At 43.3% G+C, this 27,221-nt stretch overlaps 2 protein-coding genes and 1 pseudogene across 23 annotated transcripts in view; all 3 read right to left on the reverse strand.

Annotated features, from left to right (window-relative positions):
- Window positions 1–5,603, reverse strand: part of VPS33A (VPS33A core subunit of CORVET and HOPS complexes) — a 30,987-nt gene extending 25,384 nt beyond the window's left edge. For both annotated transcript variants that reach the window (XM_032242572.1, XM_032242569.1), the window contains exons 1-2: window positions 5,394–5,603; window positions 2,598–2,663 (exon numbers count right to left, since the gene is read on the reverse strand). In XM_032242572.1, the coding sequence (XP_032098463.1) occupies window positions 2,598–2,663; window positions 5,394–5,495 (168 nt within the window). In that variant the 5' untranslated portion in view covers window positions 5,496–5,603. The remainder of the gene's footprint in view (window positions 1–2,597; window positions 2,664–5,393) is intronic.
- Window positions 379–2,026, reverse strand: LOC116526290 (annotated as a pseudogene).
- Window positions 5,604–9,343: 3,740 nt separating the features above from the next.
- CLIP1 (CAP-Gly domain containing linker protein 1) overlaps window positions 9,344–27,221 on the reverse strand; it is a 142,685-nt gene continuing 124,807 nt past the window's right edge. For 10 of the 21 annotated variants that reach the window (XM_032242597.1, XM_032242669.1, XM_032242648.1 and 7 more), the window contains 7 exons: window positions 26,102–26,154; window positions 17,817–17,934; window positions 17,582–17,732; window positions 16,998–17,047; window positions 15,153–15,158; window positions 12,969–13,093; window positions 9,344–11,010 (listed from right to left, as the gene is read on the reverse strand). In XM_032242597.1, coding sequence (XP_032098488.1) covers window positions 10,785–11,010; window positions 12,969–13,093; window positions 15,153–15,158; window positions 16,998–17,047; window positions 17,582–17,732; window positions 17,817–17,934; window positions 26,102–26,154 — 729 coding nt within the window. In that variant the 3' untranslated portion in view covers window positions 9,344–10,784. Of the gene's footprint in view, window positions 11,011–12,968; window positions 13,094–15,152; window positions 15,159–16,997; window positions 17,048–17,581; window positions 17,733–17,816; window positions 17,935–21,202; window positions 21,427–21,668; window positions 21,729–26,101; window positions 26,155–27,221 lie in introns of those variants that run through there. The other 11 variants (XM_032242679.1, XM_032242630.1, XM_032242661.1 and 8 more) reach the window with 8 other exon arrangements.

Consider the following 27,221-nt stretch of genomic DNA (forward strand, 5'->3'; position numbering starts at 1 on the left):
AAGAACAAAGTTTCAGTATAAAGCCACTGTTATTTTTTTTCCTTCTTTTGCCTCAAAAAGTGACATTTATTCAAAGAAAAAAAATGACAAAATGGGCCGGGCGCGGTGGCTCAAGCCTGTAATCCCAGCACTTTGGGAGGCCGAGGCGGGTGGATCACGAGGTCAAGAGATCAAGACCATCCTGGTCAACATGGTGAAACCCCGTCTCTACTAAAACTACAAAAAATTAGCTGGGCATGGTGGCGCGTGCCTGTAGTCCCAGCTACTCAGGAGGCTGAGGCAGGAGAATTGCCTGAACCCAGGAGGCGGAGGTTGCGGTGAGCCGAGATCGCACCATTGCACTCCAGCCTGGGTAACAAGAGCAAAACTCCGTCTCAAAAAAAAAAAAAAATGACAAGATGTCCATCCCTTGGCTCCCTTCCCTCCCCCCTCCTGCTACTCCTCAGCCCCTGAAGACTGAACTCAGGCTGGGGCTAGGTGGCAGGACAGCCCCTCAGTTGAGGTCAGCAACATTGAGGGGCATTTCCTCAATGGAGGTGTTGTAGAAGGTCTCTGTGTCTCAAAGAGTCCATTTGTCTTCTTCTGTCACCATGTTAACAGCCACACCCTTACGGCCAAACCGTCTACCTCAACCAATTCTGTGGATATAGTTTTCCCTGTTGGTGGGAAGGTCACAGGTGATGACTAAAGAAACCTGCTGCACATCGATGCCTCTGGCCAGCAGGTCTGTGGTAATCAAAACTCTGCTAGAGCCAGATCGAAACTCCCTCATGATCACATCTCATTCCTTTTGGTCCATATCTCCATGCATGGCAGAGACAGTGAAATCTCGAGCATGCATCTTCTCAGTGAGCCAGTCCACCTTCCTTTGGGTGTTGATGAAGATGACTGCCTGGGTGATGGTCAGGGTTTCATACAAGTCACACCATGTGTCCAGCTTCCATTCCTCTCATTCCACATTGATGTAGAATTGGTGGATACCCTCCAAGGTCAGCTCTTCCTTCTTGACAAGAATCTGAATGGGTCCCTCATGAACTTCTTGGTCACCTCAAGCACATCAGAAGGCATTGTAGCTGACAGCAAAGCTACCTGGGTATTGCTGTTGAGCTTTTGGAATATGTCATAGATCTGGTCCTTGAATCCACGGCTTAACATTTCATCAGCTTCGTCCAGTACAAACATTTTGATGTATTTGGGAGACAGGTATATCCGGTTAAGCATATTGGACACACGGCCAGGGGTTCCCACGATGATGTGGGGAGCTTCCATCTGCAGTTTCTGCACCTCAGCACAAACATTGGTGCCCCCAATACAGGCGTGACAGGAGGCACCCATGTAGTCTCCTAGTGCCATGACCACCTTCTGTATCTGCTGAGCCAATTCTCGAGTGGGTGCTAGGACCAAGGCCTGGGTGGCCTTTAGATCTAATTCAATCTGCTGCAGAATCGATATGGCAGGCTGGGCGCAGTGGCTCAAGCCTGTAATCCCAGCACTTTGGGAGGCCGAGGCGGGTGGATCACGAGGTCAAGAGATCGAGACCATCCTGGTCAACATGGTGAAACCCCGTCTCTACTAAAAATACAAAAAATTAGCTGGGCCTGGTGGCACGTGCCTGTAATCCCAGCTACTCAGGAGGCTGAGGCAGGAGAATTGCCTGAACCCAGGAGACGAAGGTTGCGGTGAGCCGAGATTGCGCCATTGCACTCCAGCCTGGGTAACAAGACCGAGACTCCGTCTCAAAAAAAAAAAAAAAAAGAATCGATATGGCAAATGTGGCTGTTTTCCCAGTCCCAGATTGGGCTTGAGTGATCACGTCATAACCCTTGATACAAGGTAGAATGGCTCGCTGCTGGTTGGCAGAAGCCTTCTCAAAACCATACGCATAGATGCCATGGAGAAGGGACTCTGAGAGGTTCATGTCATCAAAGCTGTCAACAATCTCATTCCAGTTACTCTCGATGACGCCTTCGGGCTCCATCCCATCAGGGCCATTGTCTCTGGATCAGGAATCCTGACTCGCAGACATAATCCTTAGAAACTAGTTTGTTTTGTTTTTTTGAGAGGGAGTCTCACTCGGTTGCCCTGGCTGGAGTGCAGGCTCACTGCAACCTCCACCTCCCAGGTTCCAGTGATTCTCCTGCCTCAGCCTCCAGAGTAGCTGGGATTACAGGTGTCCACCACCACACCCAGCTAATTTTTGTATTTTGAGTGGAGATGGGGTTTCATCACATTGGCCAGGCTGGTCTTGAAATCCTGACCTTAAGCAATCCACCTGCCTCGGCCTCCCAAAGTGCTGGGATTACAGGTGTGAGCCACCACGCCCGGCCCTAAAGCCACTGTTATTGCAGCAGCATCCAAATGACTCTTACATAATGAACTCTCAAAAACATCAGGTAATGGTCACATAATATAATGCTAGGATCAGTACAGAACCACTGGCCAATGAATGTAACATGTTAATCGGGCACTAGTATCAGTGTTTATAAAGACCAAACAGCTTTGCAAAGCAATGATTAAGGAAGAAATATAAAATCCTATCATAACTGCTGAAGTACAGAATTATTATTCCCCTAACAAAACCCAAATAGCTCATTTACCTTCAATAGCGAATACTGCGCAATCAGGCCAAAGGGTCCAGTTAGGTATTCATCCCAAACTATTGCCTGTAAGAAGGGAGAAACATTCTCTTATTATAGTTAATATTAGGAATTTCAACAGCATCAATAGAAAATAGCCTATCACAAATAGAAGGATTATTTGCTTCAAACTCTGGGGATTAAAAAATTTACTCCTTGTGTTATAAGATTTTAAAAATAATAATAAAGGAGAAAAAAGAAATTAAACATTTTGGAGTTTTTTGTTGTTGTTTTGTTTTTGAGATGGAATCTTGCTCTGTCACCCAGACTAGGGTGCAATGGTGTGATATTGGCACATTGCAACCTCTGCCTCCAGGGTTCAAGTGATTCTCCTATCTCAGCCTTCTGAGTAGCTGGGATTACAGGCATGCAGCACCATGTCTGGCCAATTTTTGTGCTTTTAGTAGAGACGGGGTTTCACTGTGTTGGCCAGGCTGGTCTCTAACTCCTGACCTCAGGTGATCCGCACACCTCGGCCTTCCAAAGTGCTGGGATTACAGATGTGTGCCACTGAGCGCAGCCAAATAAAAACAAACGAGCTCCGAACACATTCATATCCTTAATCTAAAGAAAAATAGCGGCCGGGCGCGGTGGCTCAAGCCTGTAATCCCAGCACTTTGGGAGGCCGAGGTGGGTGGATCACGAGGTCAAGAGATCAAGACCATCCTGGTCAACATGGTGAAACCCCGTCTCTACTAAAAAAAAATACAAAACATTAGCTGGGCATGGTGGCGCGTGCCTGTAATCCCAGCTACTCAGGAGGCTGAGGCAGAAGAATTGCCTGAACCCAGGAGGTGGAGGTTGCGGTGAGCCGAGATTGCGCCATTGCACTCCAGCCTGGGTAACATGAGTGAAACTCCATCTCAAAAAAAAAAAAAAAAAAGAAAAATAGCACCCAGGGAAAGCAATGCTACTGTTGGTCCTGAGACAGTTACAAGTTAATCACTGTCCTGAACAGAAAGAAGGAACTTTAGTTGGCTGGATATCTGTGTTATAGTATTATTAGATCGAGCCATATGGAAATTGTCAGTTATACAAAATTAAAACCTATGATATAGGTATTACAAATCTTATTTTGACAAAAGAGGATTTTTTTTTTTTGAGACAGGGGCAGTGGTAGAATCACCGCTCACTGCAGCCTCGCTTTCCCAGGCTTAGGTGAGAGTAGCTGGGACTACAGGTGTGTGCCATCACAGCAGGCTAATTTTTTTTTTAGTAGAGATGAGATTTTGCCGTGTTGCCCAGGCTGGTTTCCAACTCTGGGCTCAAGCGATCTATCTGCCTGCCATGGCCTCCCAAAGTGCTGTGATTACACTGCACTTCCTCTTCCACCATGCCAGGCCAAAAGAGAAAATTCTTAAAAGCTCATTAAGTTTAAGTACTTTCCGAGGCCATATAGAGATCTTGAACTACACAGTGTGTAAGGGAGAAAGGACTCCAACCTAAAACTTTTTGACACCCCGAGTCATTGCTGTGGGCCCCTATGAGTATTTCTACTACTAAACTCCAGTATCATTTCTTTTTCTTAAATTGAAATATTTATTTAAATAATTGTACATTAACATTTAGTTAAAAGAAATAATACAGAGCGAGCCCCTGTACTCTTTGCTCAGTTTCCTCCAGGGGTAGCATATTACAACCAGGATATTGACATTGATACAATCCATGAGTTTATTCAGATTTCAGCATCCTTTGCTGAACTGAAACTGGACCCCTATGATTTAGCCTGCTTTCTTCTCTCAAAGGCTGCTAGCACCCTCTCTACTTCTTGGGGTTCTGCTCTCTCCAAAAATGAGGCTCCCCAGTTGGACCTTTCACAGTTGTACTGTCAGTTACTTAGGGTGACTGATTAACCCTAAGGGGATAAGGAAGAAGTGATATCATTTAAAAGGAATCCTGGCCGGGTCCGGTGGCTCACGCCTGTAATCCCAGCACTTTGGGAGGCCAAGGCGGCCGGATCAGGAAGTCAAGAGATCGAGACCATCCTGGCCAACGTGGTGAAATCCCGTCTCTACTAAAAAATACAAAAATTAGCTGGGCGTGGTGGCGTGCACCTGTAGTCCCAGCTACTAGGGAGGCTGAGGCAGGAGAATTGCTTGAACCCAGGAGGCGGAGGTTGCAGTGAGCCAAGATTGCGCCACTGCACTCCAGCCTGGCGCCTGGCGGACAGAACAAGACTCTGTCTCAAAAAAAAAAAAAAATTCTATAAAATCTCTTATCTAGTTCCTGACTCCCTTGTGAAAAGGGTGCTACTAGAGAAGTAATACTATTTTAGGAGGCCGGTTTAAAAGCCCAAATGATTACAACTTCTCTCCCAACAGGCATGAACAGCAGGTTGTAAGGTGTTGGTGTTTCAAGAGACTTTCTAACGTACGATTTGTACTGACACGTATGATCCCTGTAATGAATGGACACTTGACCATCCACATTCTTGGGCCGCCCACCCGTCCCGCGCCTCGGCAGGCAGCAGAAGAGGCACCTGACGTAAACCGGCTTATCAGGAGCCAGGATATCACGGTGGCTTACTCTGCTCTCACAAAACAATCTGGAAGCCACTCCGGCTCCAGGCTGTTCGCCCAGGGCCCCCCCACTTCATCGTTAACGCCTGCACAGGGGTGCGGGTAGAAAGGCCTTGAGGTTCGCCTCCTGGAAAACCCCTGGGACCTCGTACACCGCGATCTCAGGCGGTCAGAGAACGGATTAAGGCAGGCCGGATCAGGGGAGGCGAGGGCGGTGTTGCTGCCTCCCGCCCCTCACCTTGCTTCCCGCGCACTTGTCCAGGAACTCGCGAAGCTCGCGACGCACCGCCTCGCGCAGCACGTTCAGGTTCACTCGCCCGTAAGATAGGTGCGCCGCCATCTTGCCCCAACAGCCCCTACCCCACAGTGTCCACCACGGCCACTGGTTCCAACGGGAGGGCCATGGACGCAGTCACGTGACAACGCGTCCACGTGACCTGTGCGGCTGCGCACGCCAACCCGGAAACTGGGATCGCCGGGTTCGGCTTCTATCTCGTGTGGCCCTAGTGTCCACCGCTTTTTCTACCCCGGTAGCTGTTCAGACTCCGCTAAGACTCAAGGCGCGTTTCAGACCCTGCCTCACTCCAGGAGTCGTCTGGCGCTGAAAAGCGATTTTAAAGATGTGGACTCAGCCTGGGCGCGGTGGCTCACGCCTGTAATCCCTAACACTTTAAGAAGCCGAGGTAGGAGTAATCGCTTGAGGCCGGGAGTTCGAGACCAGCCTGGGCAGACTTCATATCAAAAAAAACGGACACTCTCTAGTCTCTTTTAAAAATCGCGAATTTTTATTTTCAGCAAAGGTGCTTGCTGTAAAATGATATCTTAAGGCTAAACTTGGATAGAAAAAGACATTTTTTTGAGAAAGGCTGGAGTGCAGTGACGTAATCATAGCTCACTGCAGCCTCCACCTCTCTGGCTCAAGTGACCCTCCCACCTCAGGCGCCGGAATAGCTGGGACCACAGGTGCGCGCCGCCACCCACTGCTCAAATCTTTTAAATTATAGTAGTCACAAGGTTCTTAGCTTTGCACTAATGAAGACTGTTTTGATTTGTGAGCTAAAATGTATGAATATAGGGATCGAGGGAATTTTGAGTGGACTCTTTTTTTGTAATCCCTTCCTAACAGACTTTTACAGCGATGTGGCATTTCACACAAATAGTATTGCTTCTGAAATCCGGGTCCCATCACTTGCCTCAGTAAAATTCCATGTTACCTGTGAGTTGTAGTGAGGATCAAAGAAGGTATGAATTACATCACGTAGTCCACGTGAGAAGCTTAGCTGGTGCCTGGAACTTAATTGCTCAATAAGCTTCTATTAGTAGGACATACGCTTTTAGATGCTTTGGGGTGGAAATGGGCTTTGGGGATCTGCTCAAAGATGAAATTTTTCTTCTTCGAATGCATAGCTTCCTTCAGCATCTTCTATACACTTTACGTTATGAAGCGCTTACCACAGAGTCTGAACAAGCAAAAAGTGGTATTTGTGGATGGTGCAGAAAAGCAGCCACTCAACCAGAACTTCTGTTCTCAATCTTATTCCAACAAGGACATTTCTGTTTTAACACTTTAACACACATGGAAACGCTTCCATGCGTTAGTTCTCAACCTGGTTTTCAAGGTGGTTCTCCAGCCTCAACTGAGAATTTAAAAAATAATAATTAGAGATGGGGTTTTCCTATGTTGCCCAGGCTGGGCTCAAACTCTTGGGTTCCAGCTATCATATGGCCTCAGCCTCTGGAGTAACTGGGACTACAGATAGCTCTACTGCTCCTGGCTGATAATGCATTTTTTTTTTCTATTTACAGACTCATAGCCAAGAGAATGCATCATTTTAACACCTGTGGGAATAAATGTTGTGTTCAGCAGGTCATGTTATGAGCTGTTAAATGAGGGTATAACTTACTGTAAGAAGTGAAATGCCCCAGGTTAGTGAAATCTCAAACATGCATGAGTGTAGAACCTAAGAGGAGGATGGTAAACTATCCCTAAGCAGAAGCAGGATGCTAGAAAATGGTTAAGTAACAGCAGGTGCTTTTATAGACCAGGAGAGACATTGCTGAACTACTATAGTTCCCCTACAAATACTGCAGACTTGTTTAGAGTCTTTTAGTCACCTAAGGTCAGTACCAAAGTTGAGAACTACTGTGTATTAGCATATTATTTAGGTAGAAGTAATATTCTTTTTTTTTAGACAGAGTCTTGCTCTGTCGCCAGGCTGGAGTGCAGCGGTGCAATCTCGGCTCACTGCAACCTCTGCCTCCTGGGTTCGAGCGATTCTTCCACCTCAGCCTCCCAAGTAGCCGGGACCACAGGCACGTGCCACCACGCCCAGCTAATTTTTCTGTATTTTTAGTAGAGACAGAGTTTCACCATGTTGGCCAGGATGGTCTCGATCCCTTGACCTCATGATCCACCCGCCTCGGTCTCCCAAAGTGCTGGGATTACAGGCGTGAGCCACGGCACCTGGCCTAGAAGTAATATTCAAGGAGTAACTGCTTTGGAAATACCTACCTGTGAGGGAATCTGTATTCATGAAATGGATGTTAGGTGAGGTATGGTGGCTCACGCCTCTAATCCCAGCACTTTGGGAGGCCATCATGGGCAGATCGCTTGAACTCAGGGGTTTGAGCCTGGTCAACGAAGCAAAACCCCGTTTCTACCAAATATACAAAAATTAGCTAGTATGGCGGCATATGCCTGTAATCCCAGCACTTTGGGAAGCTGAGGTGGACAGATCACCTAAGGTCAGAGTTTGAGACTAATCTGGCCAACATGGTGAAACCCCCATCTCTACTAAAAATACAAAAATTAGCTGGGTGTGGTGGCACACGCCTGTAGTCTTAGCTACTTGGGAGGCTGAGGCAGGAGAATTGCTTGAACCTGCGAGGCAGAGGTTGGAGTGAACCAAGATGGCAGCACTGCACTCCACCCTGGCGACAGAGTGAAACCCTGTTTCAAAGAAAATAAAACAATAAAATTAGCCAGGCGTGGTGGCATGCGCCTGTGGTCCCAGCCATTCAGGAGGGTGAGGTGGAAGGATCACTTGAGCATTGGAGGCAGAGGTTGCAGTGAGCCGAGATTGTACAACTGCACTCCAACCTGAGTGACAGTGAGACCTTGCCTCAAAACAAGAAAAGCATGTTCAAAGGCCTAGCACTCAGTTGGTTCAGTAATAATTTTTGTAAATGTCATATTGACTTTTCAGTTTCTAAGACTTCATGGATGAATAGACAGTTGGCACCATATGATGACACATTTATTTTTTTGTCAGGTAATGCAGCGTGATATAGTAATGGATAACCATAGATACATTATGCTAAATATCTCACGAAACACTTTAAGAAGAACAGAAAGACATACCACAAAAATTTTTAAGAGACTGTGTCTTACTCTGTTGCCTAGGAGTGCAGTGGCACAATCATTGCTCACTGCAGCCTCTATCTCCTGGGCTCAAGCAATCCTCCTGCCTCAACTTCCTCAGCAGCTGGGACTACAAATTTGTGTCACCATGCTTGGCTATTTTTTTTTTTTTTTTTTTTTTTGAGACGGAGTTTCACTCGTTACCCAGGCTGGAGTGCAATGGCGCGATCTCGGCTCACCACAACCTCCACGTCCTGGGTTCAGGCAATTCTCCTGCCTCAGCCTCCTGAGTAACTGGGATTACAGGCATGCGCCACCATGCCCAGCTGATTTTTTGTATTTTTAGTAGAGACGGGGTTTCACCATGTTGACCAGGATGGTCTCAATCTCTTGACCTCGTGATCCACCCGCCTCGGCCTCCCAAAGTACTGGGATTACAGGCGTAAGCCACCGTGCCCGGCCTTTTTTTTTCTTTTTAAGACAGGGTTTCACCATGTTGGTCAGGCTGGTCTTTAACTCCCGACCTCAGGTGATCCACCCGCCTTGGCCTCCAAAGTGCTTGGATTACAGGCATGAGCCACTACGCCCGGCCTTGAGCTCAGGAGTTCAAAACCAGCTCTGGCAACATAGGGAGACTCACTCTATACAAAAAATTAAAAAATTAGCCAGGTGTGGTGGCACTTGCCTGTAGTCGTAGCTACTTTGGAGGCTGAGGTGAGAGGACTGCTTGAGCCAAGGAGTTGGAGGCTGCAGCAACCTATGTTTGTGCCACTGTATTCCAGCCTCGATGACAGAGACCCTGTCTAAAACAAAATAAAACCAACAAAACAAAAAAGAATAAGCATTTATTAAAGTAGATACAGAACACTTGTTTGGCCAGATTTTAATACTGCTTTACATGTTTTCTGTTTGTGAAAGAATTTGTATTACATTTATAATCAAAAATTTCAACTCATAACAGATTTAATATTCACTGTCAAACACACAGTTGATAATCTTGAGGGGAAAATACATCAAAGGCATATATACAATTATAGAAGTTCTTATTGTACATGTAGCATGGAAGATACATTTTATTACTTTTTACATATGCTAGAAGACATTCAAATGAAGATAAATAGATTCAAACTGGTTGATAAACTGTTCTGGTGCTTTGAGGTCCTTCATTTTCTTTTTTGTGATAAGAAAATCCAAAATTATTAATGTTGAATTTCTCATCGTACATTCATCTAAAAGCAGTAAAAAAAACTTGTAAAAGAAGATTGTAGATTGGTTAATTTAGGTGTTTTATAGTGGCTATTGTTAACTGACTGCTGGGGATACCTGCTAGAGAAAGAAAAAAAAAATTGGAGAAAATTCCTCCAGTTATTTAAATATAGTAAAGAAATAAAAGGAAAACAAATGAAAATAGTTGCAAAGCCACGTGATGTTATTTCTGGCCTAGTCTGTCATGTCCTAATGATCATTTTAAGTGTTTCCTTTTTCATAAAGGTAAATATCCAAAAAGAAAGACACATTGTGTATGTTTTTTCCCAAAATAGAGATTTTTAAAAAATATATACATATAATATATAGAAGCCGAAATTATGCAAAACTAATGAACCAAACACCACAGTAGAGTAAGTGGGTGCAGCATATAGATTATAAAATGTCCCCACAGCAGTTTGGGGGTTTTCCCTCTCTTTACCTGCTTCAAGATTTTATAATCACACCGAAGTATTATCAGGCCTGAAATAAAGGCACTACTGATAACAGGTAGTGCAAAGAGCTCAGATATTTCTTTGAATAAGAATAAAATACTTTAAATGAGTAGATGAAAATGCAAATTGGCACATTTTTTCAACTCATTCCAGTGTCAAAGCTTAACCAAAAAAATCTAAATATACAAATGCAGCCTGGAAATATTTTAGTGCAAATATGAAAAGTAACGGCATAATTTAAAGTTACTTAAATAAGGTATCGTAAGGGTAGGGATTTTCCTATGAGGTCTAGGGACAATAAATGTAATGGCATCTGGTGCAATGTCTTCAAACTTAAATACCAAGAAAACAAAATCTGAGGTGAAATTTCACCTACTAAATATTTATTATTCTAACTCATAAGGGGAGACTAAAGGGCAATTTGTTGAAGATCAAAATATTTTCCTAGATTTGTTGATGGGGTAAAAAATAACATGAGTTCTCCCGAAGTCTGCACACACAATGCTGGTGTTACGTTGTGTCAATGCGAGTGCATCTGAGAAAGCCCACTTCTCCACTTGAGGCTTCATCAGAAGGTCTCATCATCATTGCAGTTGGTGGCCCAGTGTCCAAACATCTCACAGATTTCACAGTATGGCCGTTCCTCACTCCGACTGCCATGGTGTGTGGAATGGGGAGGGTCCTCTGACATCTGTGCCTGGGTAGGACAGTCCTCTGTGTCGTGGAGATCAAAGCAGTCACAAATGTCACAGAAGAGGCGAGGTTTCTTCTTGGACTGTTTCTCCTGATCATCACTATAAATGTTAATGTGTGAAATCAGAAAATTTATCAGAAGAAACTGAAGAGACAAGAACGCTTGCAAAGAATTTAAAAATTAAGCAAGAACTAATTATGGCCAAGTCTGTGAGCATCCAGTGTAAGTAGTACATTATTCCACATTTAAAGGTTTTTTTGGCCGGGCGCGGTGGCTCAAGCCTGTAATCCCAGCACTTTGGGAGGCCGAGGCGGGTGGATCACGAGGTCAAGAGATCGAGACCATCCTGGTCAACATGGTGAAACCCCGTCTCTACTAAAAATACAAAAAATCAGCTGGGCATGGTAGTACGTGCCTGTAGTCCCAGTTACTCAGGAGGCTGAGGCAGGAGAATTGTCTGAACCCAGGAGGTGGAGGTTGCGGTGAGCCAAGATCACGCCATTGCACTCCAGCCTGGGTAACAAGAGCGAAACTCCGTCTCAAAAAAAAAAAAAAAAAAAAAAGGTTTTTTTTTTTTTTTTTGTTTTTTTGTTTTTTTTTTTGAGTTGGAGTTGCTCTGTTGCCCAGACTGGAGTGCGGTGGCACGATCTCAGCTCACTGCACCCTCCGCCTCCTGGGTTCAGCCTTCCAACTAGCTGGGATTACAGACACACTCCACCATGCCCAGCTAATTTTGTTGTTTTTTTTAGTAGAGATGGGGTTTTGCCAGGTTGGCCAAGTTGGTCTCAAACTCCTGACCTCAGGTGATCTGTCCACCTTGGCCTCCCAAAGTGCTGGGATTACAGGCGTAAGCCACCGTGACAGCCTCACATTTAAAATTTTCATGTTAAACCATTTGTAGTCTCCTCTTGCTTGCCAGATTTACAAAAATCTATTTATGGCAAAGGAACTACAAAACAATTGTGTTTTTTTTTGTTGTGTCTTTTTACAATCCACTAGAGAACCTCACTTTAAAAACATACATTTATTTTGATGAAACTAAGGTTCCAATCTGTATAGCTTTTTTTTGAGACAGGGTCTTGCTGTGTCACCCAGGCTTGAGTACAATGGCGCAATCTCAGCTCATTGCAACCTCCGCCTCCCACATTCAAGCACTTCTCCTGCCTCGGCTTCCTAAGGAGCTGGGATTAAGAGGCATGTGTCTAGGCCGGGCGTGGTGGCTCATGCCTGTAATCCAAGCACTTTGGAGGCCAAGGCGGGCGGATCACCTGAGGTTGGGAGTTCAAGACCAGCCTGACCAACATAGTGAAACCCCGTCTTTAAAAAAAAAAATTTTTTTTTGGGCCGGGCGTGGTGGCTCAAGCCTGTAATCCCAGCACTTTGGGAGGCCGAGGCGGGTGGATCGTGAGGTCAAGAGATCGAGACCATCGTGGTCAACATGGTGAAACCCCGTCTCTACTAAAACTACAAAAAATTAGCTGGGCATGGTGGTGCGTGCCTGTAATCCCAGCTACTCAGGAGGCTGAGGCAGGAGAATTGCCTGAACACAGGAGGCGGAGGTTGCAGTGAGCTGAGATCGCGCCATTGCACTCCAACCTGGGTAACATGAGTGAAACTCCGTCTCAAAAAAAAAAAAAAAAGAGATCGAGACCATCCTGGTCAACATGGTGAAACCCCGTCTCTACTAAAAATACAAAAAATTAGCTGGGCATGGTGGCACGTGCCTGTAATCCCCGCTACTCAGGAGGCTGAGGCAGGAGAATTGCCTGAACCCAGGAGGCGGAGGTTGCGGTGAGCCGAGATCGCGCCATTGTACTCCAGCCTGGGTAACAAGAGCGAAACTCCGTCTCAAAAAAAAAAAAAAAAAAAAAAAAATTTTTAATTTAAAAAAAAGAGGCCTGTGTCACCACATCTGGCTGACTTTTGTATTTTTAGTAGAGATGGGGTTTCACCATGTTGGCCAGACTGGTCTTGAACTCCTGACCTCAAGTGATCCACCCACCTCAGCCTCCCAAAGTGCTGGGATTACAGCAATCCGTATGTCTTCCTATGAAATACCTGTCATAGTTGTTCAAGTCATCCCCGTTCCCATTCAGGGCTGCTTCTGACATCATCTCCACCTTCATCTTGAGGTCTTGATTTTTCCTTTGAAGGTCCACTATTACCGAATTTAGGAAATCAATCTGTTAAAAAAAAAGAAGTGAGATGTGTAAAATGACAAGAATATATATATAAGCTGGAGCATCAACAAGTCATGAAGTATATGCCTTTAAGCTACGGCAGCAAAGTGTGCCGAAGAGGCCAACAGTGGCTATTAGGAACCCATACTTTTCACTCTCCCTGAGGACAGGAATGCTGAGATTGTGTGAGTAAAGAGCTGAACTTAAATGAAGTCATGTCTAGGTGGTGAGGTTATGGCAGTTTCTTTTAACCCCTCACACCTTTCAGTATTCTTCAAATGTTCCTTACTGAGTAGATGCTCTTTTATCTTTAAAAAAACATTTAAAGTACACTTCATTGAATATTTCTAGGTATAAATGGATACACTTCATTTGTTTTTGAGGCAAATGAAATCACTCTTTTTTTTTCTTCTCACTGTGTCACCCAGGCTGGAATGCAGTGGCAGGATCTTGGCTCACTGCAACCTCCGCCTCCTGGGTTCAAACGATTCTCCTGCATCAGCTTCCTTTGTAGCTGGGACTACAGGCGCATGCCACCATGCCCAGCTAATTTTTTGTATTTTTAGTAGAGATGGGGTTTCACCATATTGGCCAGGCTGGTCTCGAACTCCTGACCTCGTGATCTGCCCACCTCCCAAAGTATTGGGATTTACAGGCATGAGCCACCGCACCCCACTGAAATTATTCTTAAACATATAAATCTGTGGGTTGGTGCAGTGCTATTGATTCTTGAAAAAGTATAAGAAAAATTTTTTATTGGAAAAAAAATCTTGCATTCTCCAAAAGTCATAATCTTACATTTCTGAATATATGGGCACACGTTTGTTTTCATTCTACCACATAAAAAATATTGGCTGGGCACAGTAGCTCACACCTGTAACCCCAGCACTTTGGGAGGCGGAGGTGTGCGGATCACCTAAGGTCAGGAGTTTGAGACCAACCTGGCCAATATAGTGAAATGCTGTCTCTAGTAAAAATACAAAAAAAAAAACAAAAAACAAAAATTAGCTGGGTGTAGTGATGCATGCCTGTAGTCCCAGCTACTAAGGAGGCTGAGGCTGGAGAATTGCTTGAACCCAGAAGGCAGAGGTTGCAGTGAGCCAAGATCAGGCCATTGCACTCCAGCCTGGGCAACAGAGCAAGGCTCCATCTCAAAAAATAGAAAATAAAAAATAAAACATATATGTGTGTGTGTGTGTGTGTGTGTGTGTGTGTGTGTGTGTGTGTATAAAATCTTGCATTCTACAAAAGTCACACACACACACACACACACACACACACACACCCCTTTACAAAATGCATAAAAAGGTTAGTTCTTCCATTAAACTCCAGAATTCATCTAGGACTTTTCCGTTCTGTAGATTTGAAGAAGTCATATGGAAATTTCCTTCAGACTGTCCTTTATCAGCTGACTGGTAATGGTGGAGCGATAAGTAAACATGTCCTCAGGGAAAATGGAGAAGGCTAAAGCTTTCTCCAAACCGAGGACAAACAGCCTGGCACGCCAACAGGGCAGCGTTCAGGTGCCACCCAGAGGAAGAGCACCTGTGCCGAGCCCTGGGGCGGGGGGGACAAGGTGGCCAACAGGAGGGACTGCTCTTGTCCTGAACATTTCCTTTCAAACTAAGGGCACTTTAACTTAAAAACAAAAAATTTATTTCTTCTTCTACAAATAATAAAAAGGTCTCATTTCTCTGAATTGAAAAATCCCACTTTATAATATTAAAAATATATATACATATATACACACACACATATATACATACATATTTTACTTCTTAAAGAAATATTTGTTTTTTTTCTCCTGCTGGGGCAAGTTACAAAGCAAAGTTAGCAATCACTCCAGTCTTTCTCCACAGAATATCCCCAGCATCATGGAGGCCACCTCTGAAGGCAGACCTACTGAGTCTATCCTCACTTCCCAAAGTGCATTTTCTAAGTCATTCTTGTGTTAAGAGCTCCATTGCAGGAGGAAGAAAAAGCCAAACAATGGACATTAGTGGGAAACCATACACACAAACACACACATGCATGTACAAAAATTAGGAAACATGAAACGAACCATTTGCTGATTGGAAGAAAAGTGTTGTCAGCAGCAGATGAAACAAACCAAAGCAGAAAGGAAAGGGGAGAGAAGACACTGTTAGTTATTAAGCCCAGTAGACATAAAAGAGGACAGTGCTACTCCCTGTAAGTTTGTACAACATTGAATCATTGCATGCCCCTCAAAGGAGATGTCTGGCAACTAAAACAAACCTCAAGGTGAGTTTTCCTTTTATTTAAAAATAAAAAGTGGCTTTTGTACTTTTGAATTTTGAACATATATCAAATATGTTCAAAATATATCAAAATTAAAAGATGGGCTGGCGTGGTGGCTCACGCCTGTAATCGAAGCACTTTGGAGGCCAAGGTGGGCAGATCACCTGAGGTCGGGAGTTCAAGACCAGCCTGACCAACATGGTGAAACCCCATCTTAAAAAAAAAAAAAAAAATTGAAAGATGGATGTTTGTTGCTATATACAATTATATTTACAAATACAGAATACTTTGCCTTTATATAATCCCTTTTTACAAATTTTTGTTTGTTTTGAGACAGGGTCTTGCTCTGTCACCCAGGCTGGAGCACCCATGTTGCCCAGGCTGGTCTTAAACTCCTGGGCTCAAGCAATCTGCCTATCTTGGCCTACCAAAGTGCTGGGATTTCAAGTGAGAGCTACTGTACCCAGGACCTCCACCCTACCTTTTTTTTTTTTTTTTTTTTTTCTGAGAGAATTCTCACTTTGTCACTCAGGCTGAAGTGCAGTGGCATGATCATGGCTCACTGCAGCCTCAACCTTCTGGACTCAAGCAATCCTCCTGCCTCAGCTTCTGGGGTAACTGGGACTACAGGAGCATGCCACCATGCCCGACTAATTTTATTTTTTGTAGACACAGGGTCTTGCTATTTATTGTTGCTCTGGCTGGTCTCAATCTCCTGGCCTCAGACAGTCCTCTTGCCTCAGCCTCCCAAAGTGCTGGGTGCTGGGAATATAGGTGTGAGCCACTACACCTGGCCCAGGCTCTTAAAAAAATGCTCTTGTCACCCAGGCTGCAGGCTACTTTTATTTTTGTTTTTGTTTTTTGAGAGATGACGTCTTACGATGTCCAGGTTGGTCTCAAACTCCTGGGCTCAAGCAATCATCCCACTTTGGCAACCCGAAGTGCCAGAATTATAGGTATGAGCCACCGTTCCTGGCCAGGTCCCATTTTTAGTTTAAAACTAAAGTTGTTTTGTTAATGTTTGCTCTAAGAGACTGAGTTTTTAAGAAACCAGTCTTTTAAAGATTAAGATAAATAACAAACCCTTTAACAGAGCAATTCTACTTCTAGGAATTCATCTTGCAGAAATACTAATATGTAAATGATAGCTGCCCAAGATAATTACTTATAGCATTGTTTATAAAACACCCAAAGGACCAGAAACATCCCAAGGGTCACTGTCAACCAACAGCGAACTAAATTATGATAAATCCACATAATAGAACATTACATAGCTATAAAAAAGGTTAGGTCCAGAACTGTTTATGTAGTATGCCATCATTTATATAAAAGAAAAAAAAAAGAGAAGGAAGACTGTATTAGTGCTGGCTTATACATACATTTTTTAAAATCTCTGAAAAGGAAAGACACTAATAACAGTAATTTCTTGTTTGGGGAATTGGGAACTGAGCAGAAGAGACAGAAGGTTTGGAGGAGAACATTTAATGTATATAATTTTTAATTGTTTAATGTTTGGACCAGAGGAATGTATTATCCATTCAAATGACTAACTGATACCAAAGGCATCAAATGAGAAGGAAAATAAACCAAAAGATTAAATGATTTTGAAAAATAGCAACCAAGCAAAGCAATAAGGTGAGAACATTACCTGACTCTCCTGGGCTCTTTCATCCTCGTCTGCCTGAGTATCAGTATTACCTTAAATTTGAGGAGAAAAAAAAAATAAAACAAATGGAGGGAGGATATATGTATATTTTTAATCACAATCTAAACTGCAGTGAAAGGGCCAGTGTTAAAAACTCATTTTCCTGTGGACTTCCCAATATACCACTTTGAGCACATGTGGATGAGGTCCTGTCCTTGTGTGGGACCCTATGGGCTCTCACAGACACCAGCCCTGCCCTTCACGTGCTCTCGCTCAGGCCGGCCAACTCCCGAGTAAGAATGTCGGTCACATTCATCTGAATGTACAGTGGCGATCCACCCTTCTTTACCACAGGAAACACCTCCTTCTCCTGCACTGTTGTGTACTTTAATACCGCCCAGTCTGCATAGCAGCAGGCAGCCACCATTGTAGGTTTGTGACAACATTCACAGACCACAAGAAAGCCCATTAAGTGGTGGAAGAGCTAAGGAGAGTCGGAGTCAAAGCAGCATGAGAGCTGTCTTCGAAGGGCATCTGTACTAGAAAGGGCTCCTTGGGAGGAGAAGCCCTGGGCAGGCGTCCTTTACCTGACGAGCTGCTGAGCTGCCTTTTGTTTTCTTTCAGTTGAAGCTCCAAGTTCTTTACTTTGAGCTCAAGCTTCACCTTATCAGACTCTAGAGTCTGAACGACTGAATGCAAGGACTTGGCAGAGGCGTTTTCTCCCCTGAGCACTGTGACCTGAAACACAGTTGTTTGGCTTAGGCTCGGAGTTTGAACAAAAGGAGGCGGAGTGAAAGCTGTGAGCCCTGGGTTGTACTCTACCTCATTTCTCAGTTTCTCCAGCTCGGCATCCTTTTCTGTGAGTAAGGCACTAGTTATACTGATGGATTTCTGCAAGGAAGCTTTTTCTTCATCTGCGTCTTTTATGAACTTGGATTCTCTAAAAGATCAAAGAGTTAAAAGTTCCACAAAAATCAACCAAAAGAGCGGTTGATGTACAACTGTTCTAGAACAAACACATAATTAACGTTAGTTAATGTAAAAAAAAAAAAAAAGTGTAACAGGGAAGTTTCATAGGGAGTTAAGGCCATTATGCTCACAAAATTTTACTTGAAATTTTACTTACTGTGAGGGGAGAAAAAGTGTACCTATGCATAGACATGCCAGAATCTGCATATGATTGTATCCATTTGAACTTAAAGAAACAAGTTAATAAATTTGGAAGAGGTAGAATTAAAAAGAAAGAACGGTTGTACCCTCCCCAAAATTCTACCAAAATCTAAACCCGAGTTGAATTTTGTTAATTCTTGAATAAATGATTACCAAGCAATACCAACAATTAAAATACACACATGCAAAGCAGTTATACAGATGTCATGCAGAGCAGCTTTATGCTGGACATATCAATTGGTTCTCACTAATTTCAGTAACTTTTAGCAAGTTCCAAGAATGGGTATTTATGATGTTATGGGCCAAAACAGTAGCAAAGATGATAATTATTACTCATTACTTTCCAGCCATAGACTCTGAAGAGGACATTAAATTAGCTCATAGAAATTAATGGTAATTACATAAAGGCTAGAACAGAAAATGTTAAAATGGTTTTCTCAGGTACAGAATGAAAGCATGGGAGCCTGGGAGGAGAAATTCAGAGCACCTGATTTATGTTCTTGGCCTGACTCAGCACTTGATTATCAGCAGAGGGAGGGGGTGAGACCTTTAATGAGAGGGTCAGGGGAGTGGGAAGAGAAAGGGAAAGATGAGGGAAGAACAGGGAGGGACACCAGGACACAGTGAAAAGAGCCCAAAGGGCAGGCTAGCATGTGTTACATATGTGTACCTATTTAAAGTTGTTGGGGGTTTTTATTTTTGAGAGTCTCACTTTGTCGCTCAGGCTGGAGTGCAGTGGTGCAATCTCAGCTCACTGCAACCTCCACCTCCTGGGTTCAAGAGATTCTCCTGTCTCAGCCTCCCAAGTAGCTGGGATTACAGGCATGCACCACCATGTCTGGCTAATTTTTGTATTTTTAGTAAAGATGGGGTTTCACCATGTTGGCCAGGCTGGTCTCAAACTCCTGACCTCAAGTGATCCGCCCGCCTCAGCCTCCCAAAGTACTAGGATTACAGGTGCACACCACTACGCCCAGCTAATTTTTATATTTTTAGTAGAGACAGTTTTACCACATTAGCCAGGATGGTCTCGAGCTCCTGACCTCAGGTGATTCGCCCACCTTGGCCTCCCAAAGTGCTGGGATTACAGGCATGAGCTACTGCACCTGGCCATACTTAAACTTTTCTTATAAAAACTACATGCATTCAAGAAAAGGCTGAGAAACTGTCACATATAGAAGAGACAAAGGAGGTACGACAACTAACTGCCAGATCCTAGTTTGGATGCTGGAACACAAAAGGACGTTAGTGAGAAAACTGGTGAGATCTGAATGAAGTCTCTTGTTTCAGCTGAGTATGGTGCTCATGGTAATTTCTTAGTTTTGATAAGTGTGCCAGGGCTGTGTAGGATGTTCAATTAGGGGCAGCTGGGGGAAGGCCTATGAGAACTGGATGCACTAGTTCTCCACTACTCTAAAAATATAAAATTATTTTTAAATAAAAAGTTTTTTAAACGACATGCAGTGTGAAACACGAGAGGAAAATGACAAAAATACTTTAGGAAAAACAAAACTGGAGAAAAATTTCCTAGGTTAGGCCACAGGCCATACAACCTAAGACACTGCATTAGCACAGGCAATCATCAGTGAACCATCATGACCTTAACAAGAAGCCAAATCACACCTGGCTCTATTCCAAGTAACTGGGAAATGCAGAGGATGTACTGCTTGACTGTTTTGGAACCAACTGGAGGAAGAGGAAACTGAGGCCCAGGTTAGAAACGGCAGAATGTATGTCTGGTTAGTGAGACCCAAGATATCCGGCACACAAGTTACAGAAATCTCATGATTTATGGCAAATTGAAATTCTACACAAAGATGAAAATATAAGTGTTGTATTTATCTCATTGTGTGGCTTACACTTACACTCCAGAATGAGTAGTAGTAAGAAAAGAATCTGAGACAGAAACTTCTTTAATTAAAAACCCCAGCATTACTCACGCACTGGAAATGGGTAGGCATCAGTGCGGATAAATTACTAAGCTAGTAACACCTCGTTAATAGGCTCTTGCTTAGGTTAAAACAGCAACTTACATGAAAGGAATGTACAGGCACTTTTTGCCACCTGGGAAGTAAAAACATCTGATGTCATCCAAAGATGCAATAAAGGCTAGGTTTCAGCCAGGTACGGTGTCTCATGCCTGTCATCCCAGTACTCTGGGAGGCCAAGGCAGGACGGTCACTTGAGCCCAGGAGTTCGAGACCAGCCTGGTTGACACAGTGATACCCCTGTCTCTACAAAAACTTTTTAAAAAAATTAGCCAGGCATGGCAGCGCATGCCTGTTGTCCCAGCTACTAGGGAAGCTGAAGTGGGAGGATCGCTTGAGCCCAGGAGCTTGAGGCTGTAGTGAGCTGTGATTGTGCCACTGTACTCCAGCCTGGGTAACAGAGCAAGACCCCATCTAAAACAAACAAACAAAAAAAAACAAAAAAAACCCCGGGTCTCTTATGTTTCTAGTAAATGCACTTGGTAGTTGATTCTGTTATAAAAATGATTTTCAGAGCTTCACTTGCTATAAATCCAACTCAAATTTGAAAAATGTAATTTTAAATATTTTTACTAAAAAAACACCAGGATTTTGGGGTTGTCAAGAAAAGATTTAGATTTTCCTATAATCAGGACTCCAGTTGGCCAAGATCCCACAGATGCTTAGTGCTAGGGAGGGATAAACAAATGTACAGCTGGCAGAAGGAAAAAGGGACAGGTGTCCTTTTCTGGGGCCACCAAACAGACTCTGCTCATCTTCACATACACACACAACCTCTCAGCCCCCTGCTTTCTAAGGAGATGGCTGCCAGAATGCTTCCTATGCAAGTTACCGACACGTGCATGATTAGGAAAGAAATCTGACTTGTGATTTATACACCCAATGACAGGATAAGTAGCCTCTGGCAGCTCATCTTTGTGACCCATCATCACTGCTAGCTTCTTAGGCCATCTCTAAGGCTCAATTCCACTGTGCAAACCACCAGGAGGGGCTAAATTAAACCATTGTTAATGGTTTAATTTTAAAAAGTCATCTTAACAACATTACTGATGTCTGAGTCACAAATCGTATTAAGCCATTAGCTGGAATGACTTGGTATTACAAAAAAATCAAGAAGGGAAAATAAACATAATATGAAAGAAGGGATAGAGGGACCAGAAATTTTTCTTTCCCCATCCCCCAGGGGAATATTTTATCCAGATTCTTTCCTTACTACTTACATAAGAAATAAATTCCAGTAATGAAGCAAATACCTTAAAGTGTTACTGGGCAAGCTTTAAAAATGCAAAATAACAAGAACCAAATATTAGAATCATGAAGAGAAATGCAAATACAGTAAGGAGACTAAATTTGCACTGAAGTTCTTTGCTGTATATAGATATAAAAAGGAAATATATGTGTGTGTTTGTGTGTGTGTGTGTGTATATATATATATATATATATACTGCTGAGAATATTTTACAAAACAAAAGCAAGACACAGAGGGACAAAGGCAGCCAAAAAATATATACAACAATTTGGTTTGCTAAAAATATATGAAATTTATTTATTATAACGTGGATAGACTTTCTTTAGTCTTACCATTAAAGACACACAGATATAGCAAAGGAAGCAAGAGTAGGAAAGGGAAAAGAGAGGGGTGAAATGAGCATTGGTAAGTAGCGCAAGCTCGGAGACAGTCAGACAGTTAGCAACCCACAGTGAGCCGGATGGACTGAAGTTGCACGGGACCTCTTCAGAATTTGGGGGCTTTATGGTCAAACCAGTTTTTACTCCTGACAGAAATCCTGCATTGGCACCGATAGGATGAATTCTGACTCCAAAAATCCATGCCTCATACTTTGGCTTTGGAGCCCCTTCTTTGACACTAAAAAGCCTGGAGAAGGGAGCAAAACCAAACCAGCTCCCAAATCTGCATCTGGCTTCAGTTTAATCCTACAGTTGGGAGTAAATTCTGCACTTGAAAATCATGACCATCTGGCTGAAGTGATTATATAACTATCTTAACTATGTATGTTTAATGATCACTTCTGAATTCAAGTGTTGACTAAGCTCTCAGTTCTTGCATGACCAACTACATTTAAAATACTTTTCAATGTAAGTATTTGGAAGGCTTTCGAAATTAACAGTATATCAAGTTCTTTTTAATCCTCAATGCTTGGTATATTTATTTAACCATTACACACATAGACCTACATATGAATCCTTTATCAAACTGACTTTTAGAAGGCATTTAAGGGTCCCAACTATAAGCTAAAATAAATTTACATTCAAGTTTCTAAAATAGAAATAACTTTCCATAAGGGTTAATTAACAAACAAAGAACACTTCTACATATGATAAACTAGGAGTGAAATTTTCACTCCCAGAAAAAGTCATCTTTACATTTTCTGATGAAAATTAAGAGTGATTTTTCAAGACACACTCTCCTAAACAATGAGGACATAAAACAGGAACAGAGAGAAGTAAGAGAGAGAACTTCACAACCCCCAAATTTGTTCCATTTTTTTTTTTTTTTGTTTGAGACGGAGTTTTGCTCTTGCTGCCCAGGCTGGAGTGCAATGGCGCAATCTCAGCTCACTGCAACCTGCCTCCTGGGTTCAAGACATTCTCCTGCCCTCAGCCTCCTGTGTAGCTGGGATTACAGGCACCTGCCACCACGCCTGGCTAAATTTGTATTTTTAGTAGAGACAGGGTTTCACCAAGTTGGCCAGGCTGGTCTCAAACTCCTGACTTCAGTGATCTATCCACCTTGGCCTCCCAAAGTGCTGGGATTATAGGCATAAGCCACCGTGCCCGGCCAAGTTTCATTTTTCTTTTTTTTTTTTTGAGATGGAGTCTTGCTCTGTCACCCAAGCTGGAGTGCAGTGGTGCGATCTTGGCTCACTGAAACCTTCACCTCACTGGTTCAAGCAGTTCTCCTGCCTCAGCCTCCTGAGTAGCTGAGACTACAGGCAAGTGCCACCACATCCAGCTAATTTTTTGTATTTTTAGTACAGACAGTGTTTTACCATGTTGGCCAGGATGGTATCGATTTCCTGACCTTGTGATCCACCCGCCTTAGCCTCCCAAAGTGTTGAGATTACAGGCATGAGCCACCGCGCCTGGTACGTTTCATCTTTTTAAGCCACGAGAAAAGTCCCATGCCTAACCATATTTTGAAAGGCATGTAATTTAGTTAAAGTTACATGATAAAGACTTCATCATTAAGCATGTCTTCTCTTTTTTAAAAAGATCTATGTAAGTAATAAATAAATAAAAATCTTAAAGATTCACCGAGAGGAGAACCAGCATAAAAATCTGATGACCTGAGTCTTCAGCCTGCACTTGTCCTTTATTAGTTCTGAGTCCTGGGATAACATGCCTAACTTCTTGAGCTTTAGTTTCATTGTTTTATTTCTTTATTTTATTTAGAGACAGACTCTTGCTATGTTGCCCAGGCTAGAGGGCGGCAGCTATTCTCAGGCATGATCCTAGTGCACTACAGCACTGAATACCTGGGCTCAAGTGATCCTCTTGCCTTAGCTTCCTGAGTAGCTGGGACTACAGGCATGTGCCACCATGCCTGGCTAATTTCATCCTTTAAAAATGTAAGCTCCACCATGTAGTTCACTGGGTTGTTTTGAGATTAGATTAATTTGTGAATTATGAAGTGCTATTTAAATGTACGGGTATACCAGTTTTGTTTTTTTTTTTAATGGAGACAGAGTCTCACTATGTTGCCCAGGCTGGTCTCGAACTCTTGTGCTCAAGTGATCCTCCCTCCTTGGCCTCCCAAAGTGCTGGGATTACAGGCATGAACCACGGTGCCCAACCACAGCTCCCTTGCCAGAATGCCACAGGAACAAGCCCTGTGGTCCCAGCTACTCGGGAGGCTGAGGCAGGAGAATCGCTTGAACCCGGGAGGTGGAGGTTGCAGTGAGCTACGATTGTGCCATTGCACTCCAGCCTGGGCAACAAGAACGAAACTCCATCTAAAAATAAAAAATACAAGAGCAAAGACTTATCGGGGCATGGCAGTGGTGAAACACACATGCATTCTGAGTATAAACACCACCTTAGTTAATTTCACTATGTATTTCTTAATTTAAATAAAGGAAAGGCAGCTTGGACAACATAGCGAGACCTTGTCTCTATAAAACATTAAGAAAAAGAATTAGCCAGGTGTGGCCATGCATGGGTGTAGTACCAGCTACTTGGGAGGCTGAGAGGTGGGAAGATCAATTGAGCCCAGGAGATGGAGTCTGCAGTGGGCGATGACTGAGCCGCTGCACTCCAACTGGGGCGACAGAGAGAGGCCATTTCTCAAAAAAAATAAATTAAAAAAAGAAAAGTAAATGCATCCCTGGACCAAGGCCTAATGTCCTTTAGAGTGTGGCTTGTGGAATCCAAATAGCTAAATCTAAATAAATAAATAAAGCCCTCCACTCCTAAGCAACTGCCATGCTGGCAGAAGAGACACTGCTGCATAAAACACACACCTCAGTAGGCGGGTGGGGAAACCTCCTCTGCCCTGACAAGTGGGAATAAAATACTTCACAGGACCATGGAGAAATTATTGGTTATGCTATTCTTTAAGGTTTGTTTTTTAGTTCTAAGCAGCAAAAAAGCACATCACTGTTGTGGTATGCACCCATTCTGCAGCAGCCACTGCACAGGCTGTGGTTCTCAGCAGTAGCAACCCCCAAACCTGCTTGGCACCATCTAAAGCACAGACATTCTCTAAACAAAACTGCATGTTTTAAAACAGCAGACAAAGACTTATCAGCTTATAGAAGCATCAAGCTTCTACACAATTATTTCTGTGGGCCATGTTCTTCTTTATTGAAAAGTACTGAAAAAATTATACTAATTTTTAATTTGAATACCCTTTGACTATCATGGGAGAATAATAAGTAACAAAGCCTTTTTAAAGAAAATAGAAACACTTAAAATGATGTTACCCATTATTCATGAACATTAAAATTATTTATTTATTTTTGAGACAAAGTCTCGCTCTGTCACCCAGGCTGGAGTGCAATGGCGCAATCTCGGCTCACCGCAACCTCCGGCTCACTGCAACCTCCGCCTCCTGGCCTCAAGCAATTCTCCTGCCTCAGCCTCCCAAGTAGCTGGGACTACAGGCACGTGCCACTACGCCCAGCTAATTTTTTGTATTTTTATTAGAGATGGGGTTTCACAGTGTTAGCCAGGATGGTCTCGATCTCCTGACCTCATGATCTGCCCGCCCCAGCCTCCCAAAGTGCTGGGATTACAGACGTGAGCCACCGCACCCAGCCTAACATTTTTATGTAATTGAAATCAGTATTTATATCCAGATCAATAACTACATGTAAGATTATAGTATTTTTAGTTACTGAAACTAGGAGGTAACAGTGGTATACATGAGACAATCTGATTTTAGATCACCTCTGAATAAAAGCAACTCAGCATGGCTTAAAATAAAATTATTTTTGTTTTAGTAATAGTGAAACTTTTGCAAATGGATTTCCTTTTTCTTTTTCTTTTGAGAGGGAGTCTTGCACGTTATCCAGGCTGATGTGCAGTGGTGCTATCTTGGCTCAGTGCAACATCTGCCTTCCAGGTTCAAGCGATTCTCCTGCCTCAGCCTTCTGAGTGGCTGAGATTACAGGTGCCTACCACGATGCCTGGCTAATTTTTTGTATTTTTAGTAGAGATGAGGTTTCACTATGTTGGTCAGGCTGGTCTCGAACTACTGACCTTGTGATCCACCCGCCTCAGCCTCCCAAAGTGCTGGGATTACAGGCGTGAGCCACCATGCCTGGCCCAGCAAATGGATTTTCATAATTTGTCAATTACAAATACCAAACTATCACAATGCCATTTTCTGAATATAAGGAGGTCACTTGTTTTCTACTACAAGTTACCATATATATCATGTCCTGACATCTTATTAAACACACACACAACAATAAACAGAAAGCTTACCTTTTTTTCATTTCTAACAACTGATTATTGAGCACAGATCTTTCTTCCTCCAGCTAGGAAAAAAACACAAAAAAAGTTCAGTTCATAACCAGGCCACAGAGAGGCATATTTCTCATTTCACATGTCATCCCCTAGGCTCCAGGACAGCTAAAGCCACTGGCTTTCCTCACCACCAATGAAGAGGAACAAGTGGTCACTCTATCACAGGATGTACAGTTACTAATATATAAATCACAACCTCAGTAACTCCCCCTCCTCAGGGACCTGAGAGTTAAAAATATTAACCTTGAACACAACAAAGCACACTTAAGCATTCAAAAATGTTCATCGGCTGGGCATGGTGGCTCACACCTGTAATCCCAGCACTTGGGGAAGCCAAGGCGGGTAGATCACCTGAGTTTAGGAATTCGAGACCAGCCTGGCCAAGATGGTGAAAGCCCATCTCTACTAAAAATATAAAAATTAGCCAGGTGTGGTGGTGTGTGCCTGTAATCCCAGCTACTGAGAAGGCTGAGGCAGGAGAACTGCTGGGAGGAGAACCTGGGAGGCAGAGAGCTGAGATCCTGTCACTGCACTCCAGCCTGGGTAACACAGTGAGACTCTGTCACACACAAAAAAACAAATTGTTAAATGAGTGAGTAAAGCTCCACTGCTAACAACATTCTGGTTCCTTTACTTAAACCACAGAGATCAAGTGTCACTAAGCTGCAGAGGAGTAGGAACAGGCCATGTACTCTCTACGGACCTCAATTTACTCATCCATCAATTCAACACACATTCACTGAATTGTTCCTACATTCAAGCATTAGTAAAGCATGTGTTTCTCACCTACAAAACAAAGAGGTTACAAAAGAATTTCCAGTGGTTCTTTATTATTCCATTAAGGATAAAAAAAACACAAAAGATTCAGGTAGTTAATCTTGTGAAGGAAGAATCATCTCTATCTCCAACCTGTACGGTTTGGCCAAATACCACCAATTTCAACTCGCTTTTTTTTTTTGAGATGGAATCTTGCTCTGTTGCCCAGGGTGGAATGCAGCGGTGCAATCTCAGCTCACTGCAACCTCCACCTCCTAGGTTCAAGTGATTCCCCTGCTTCAGTCTCCTGAGTAGTTGAGTT

This window comes from Sapajus apella, unplaced genomic scaffold (genome assembly GCF_009761245.1).
Source record: "Sapajus apella isolate SASKATOON/1434 unplaced genomic scaffold, GSC_monkey_1.0 scaffold2, whole genome shotgun sequence".
In the NCBI taxonomy this organism is placed as follows: Eukaryota; Metazoa; Chordata; class Mammalia; order Primates; family Cebidae; genus Sapajus; species Sapajus apella.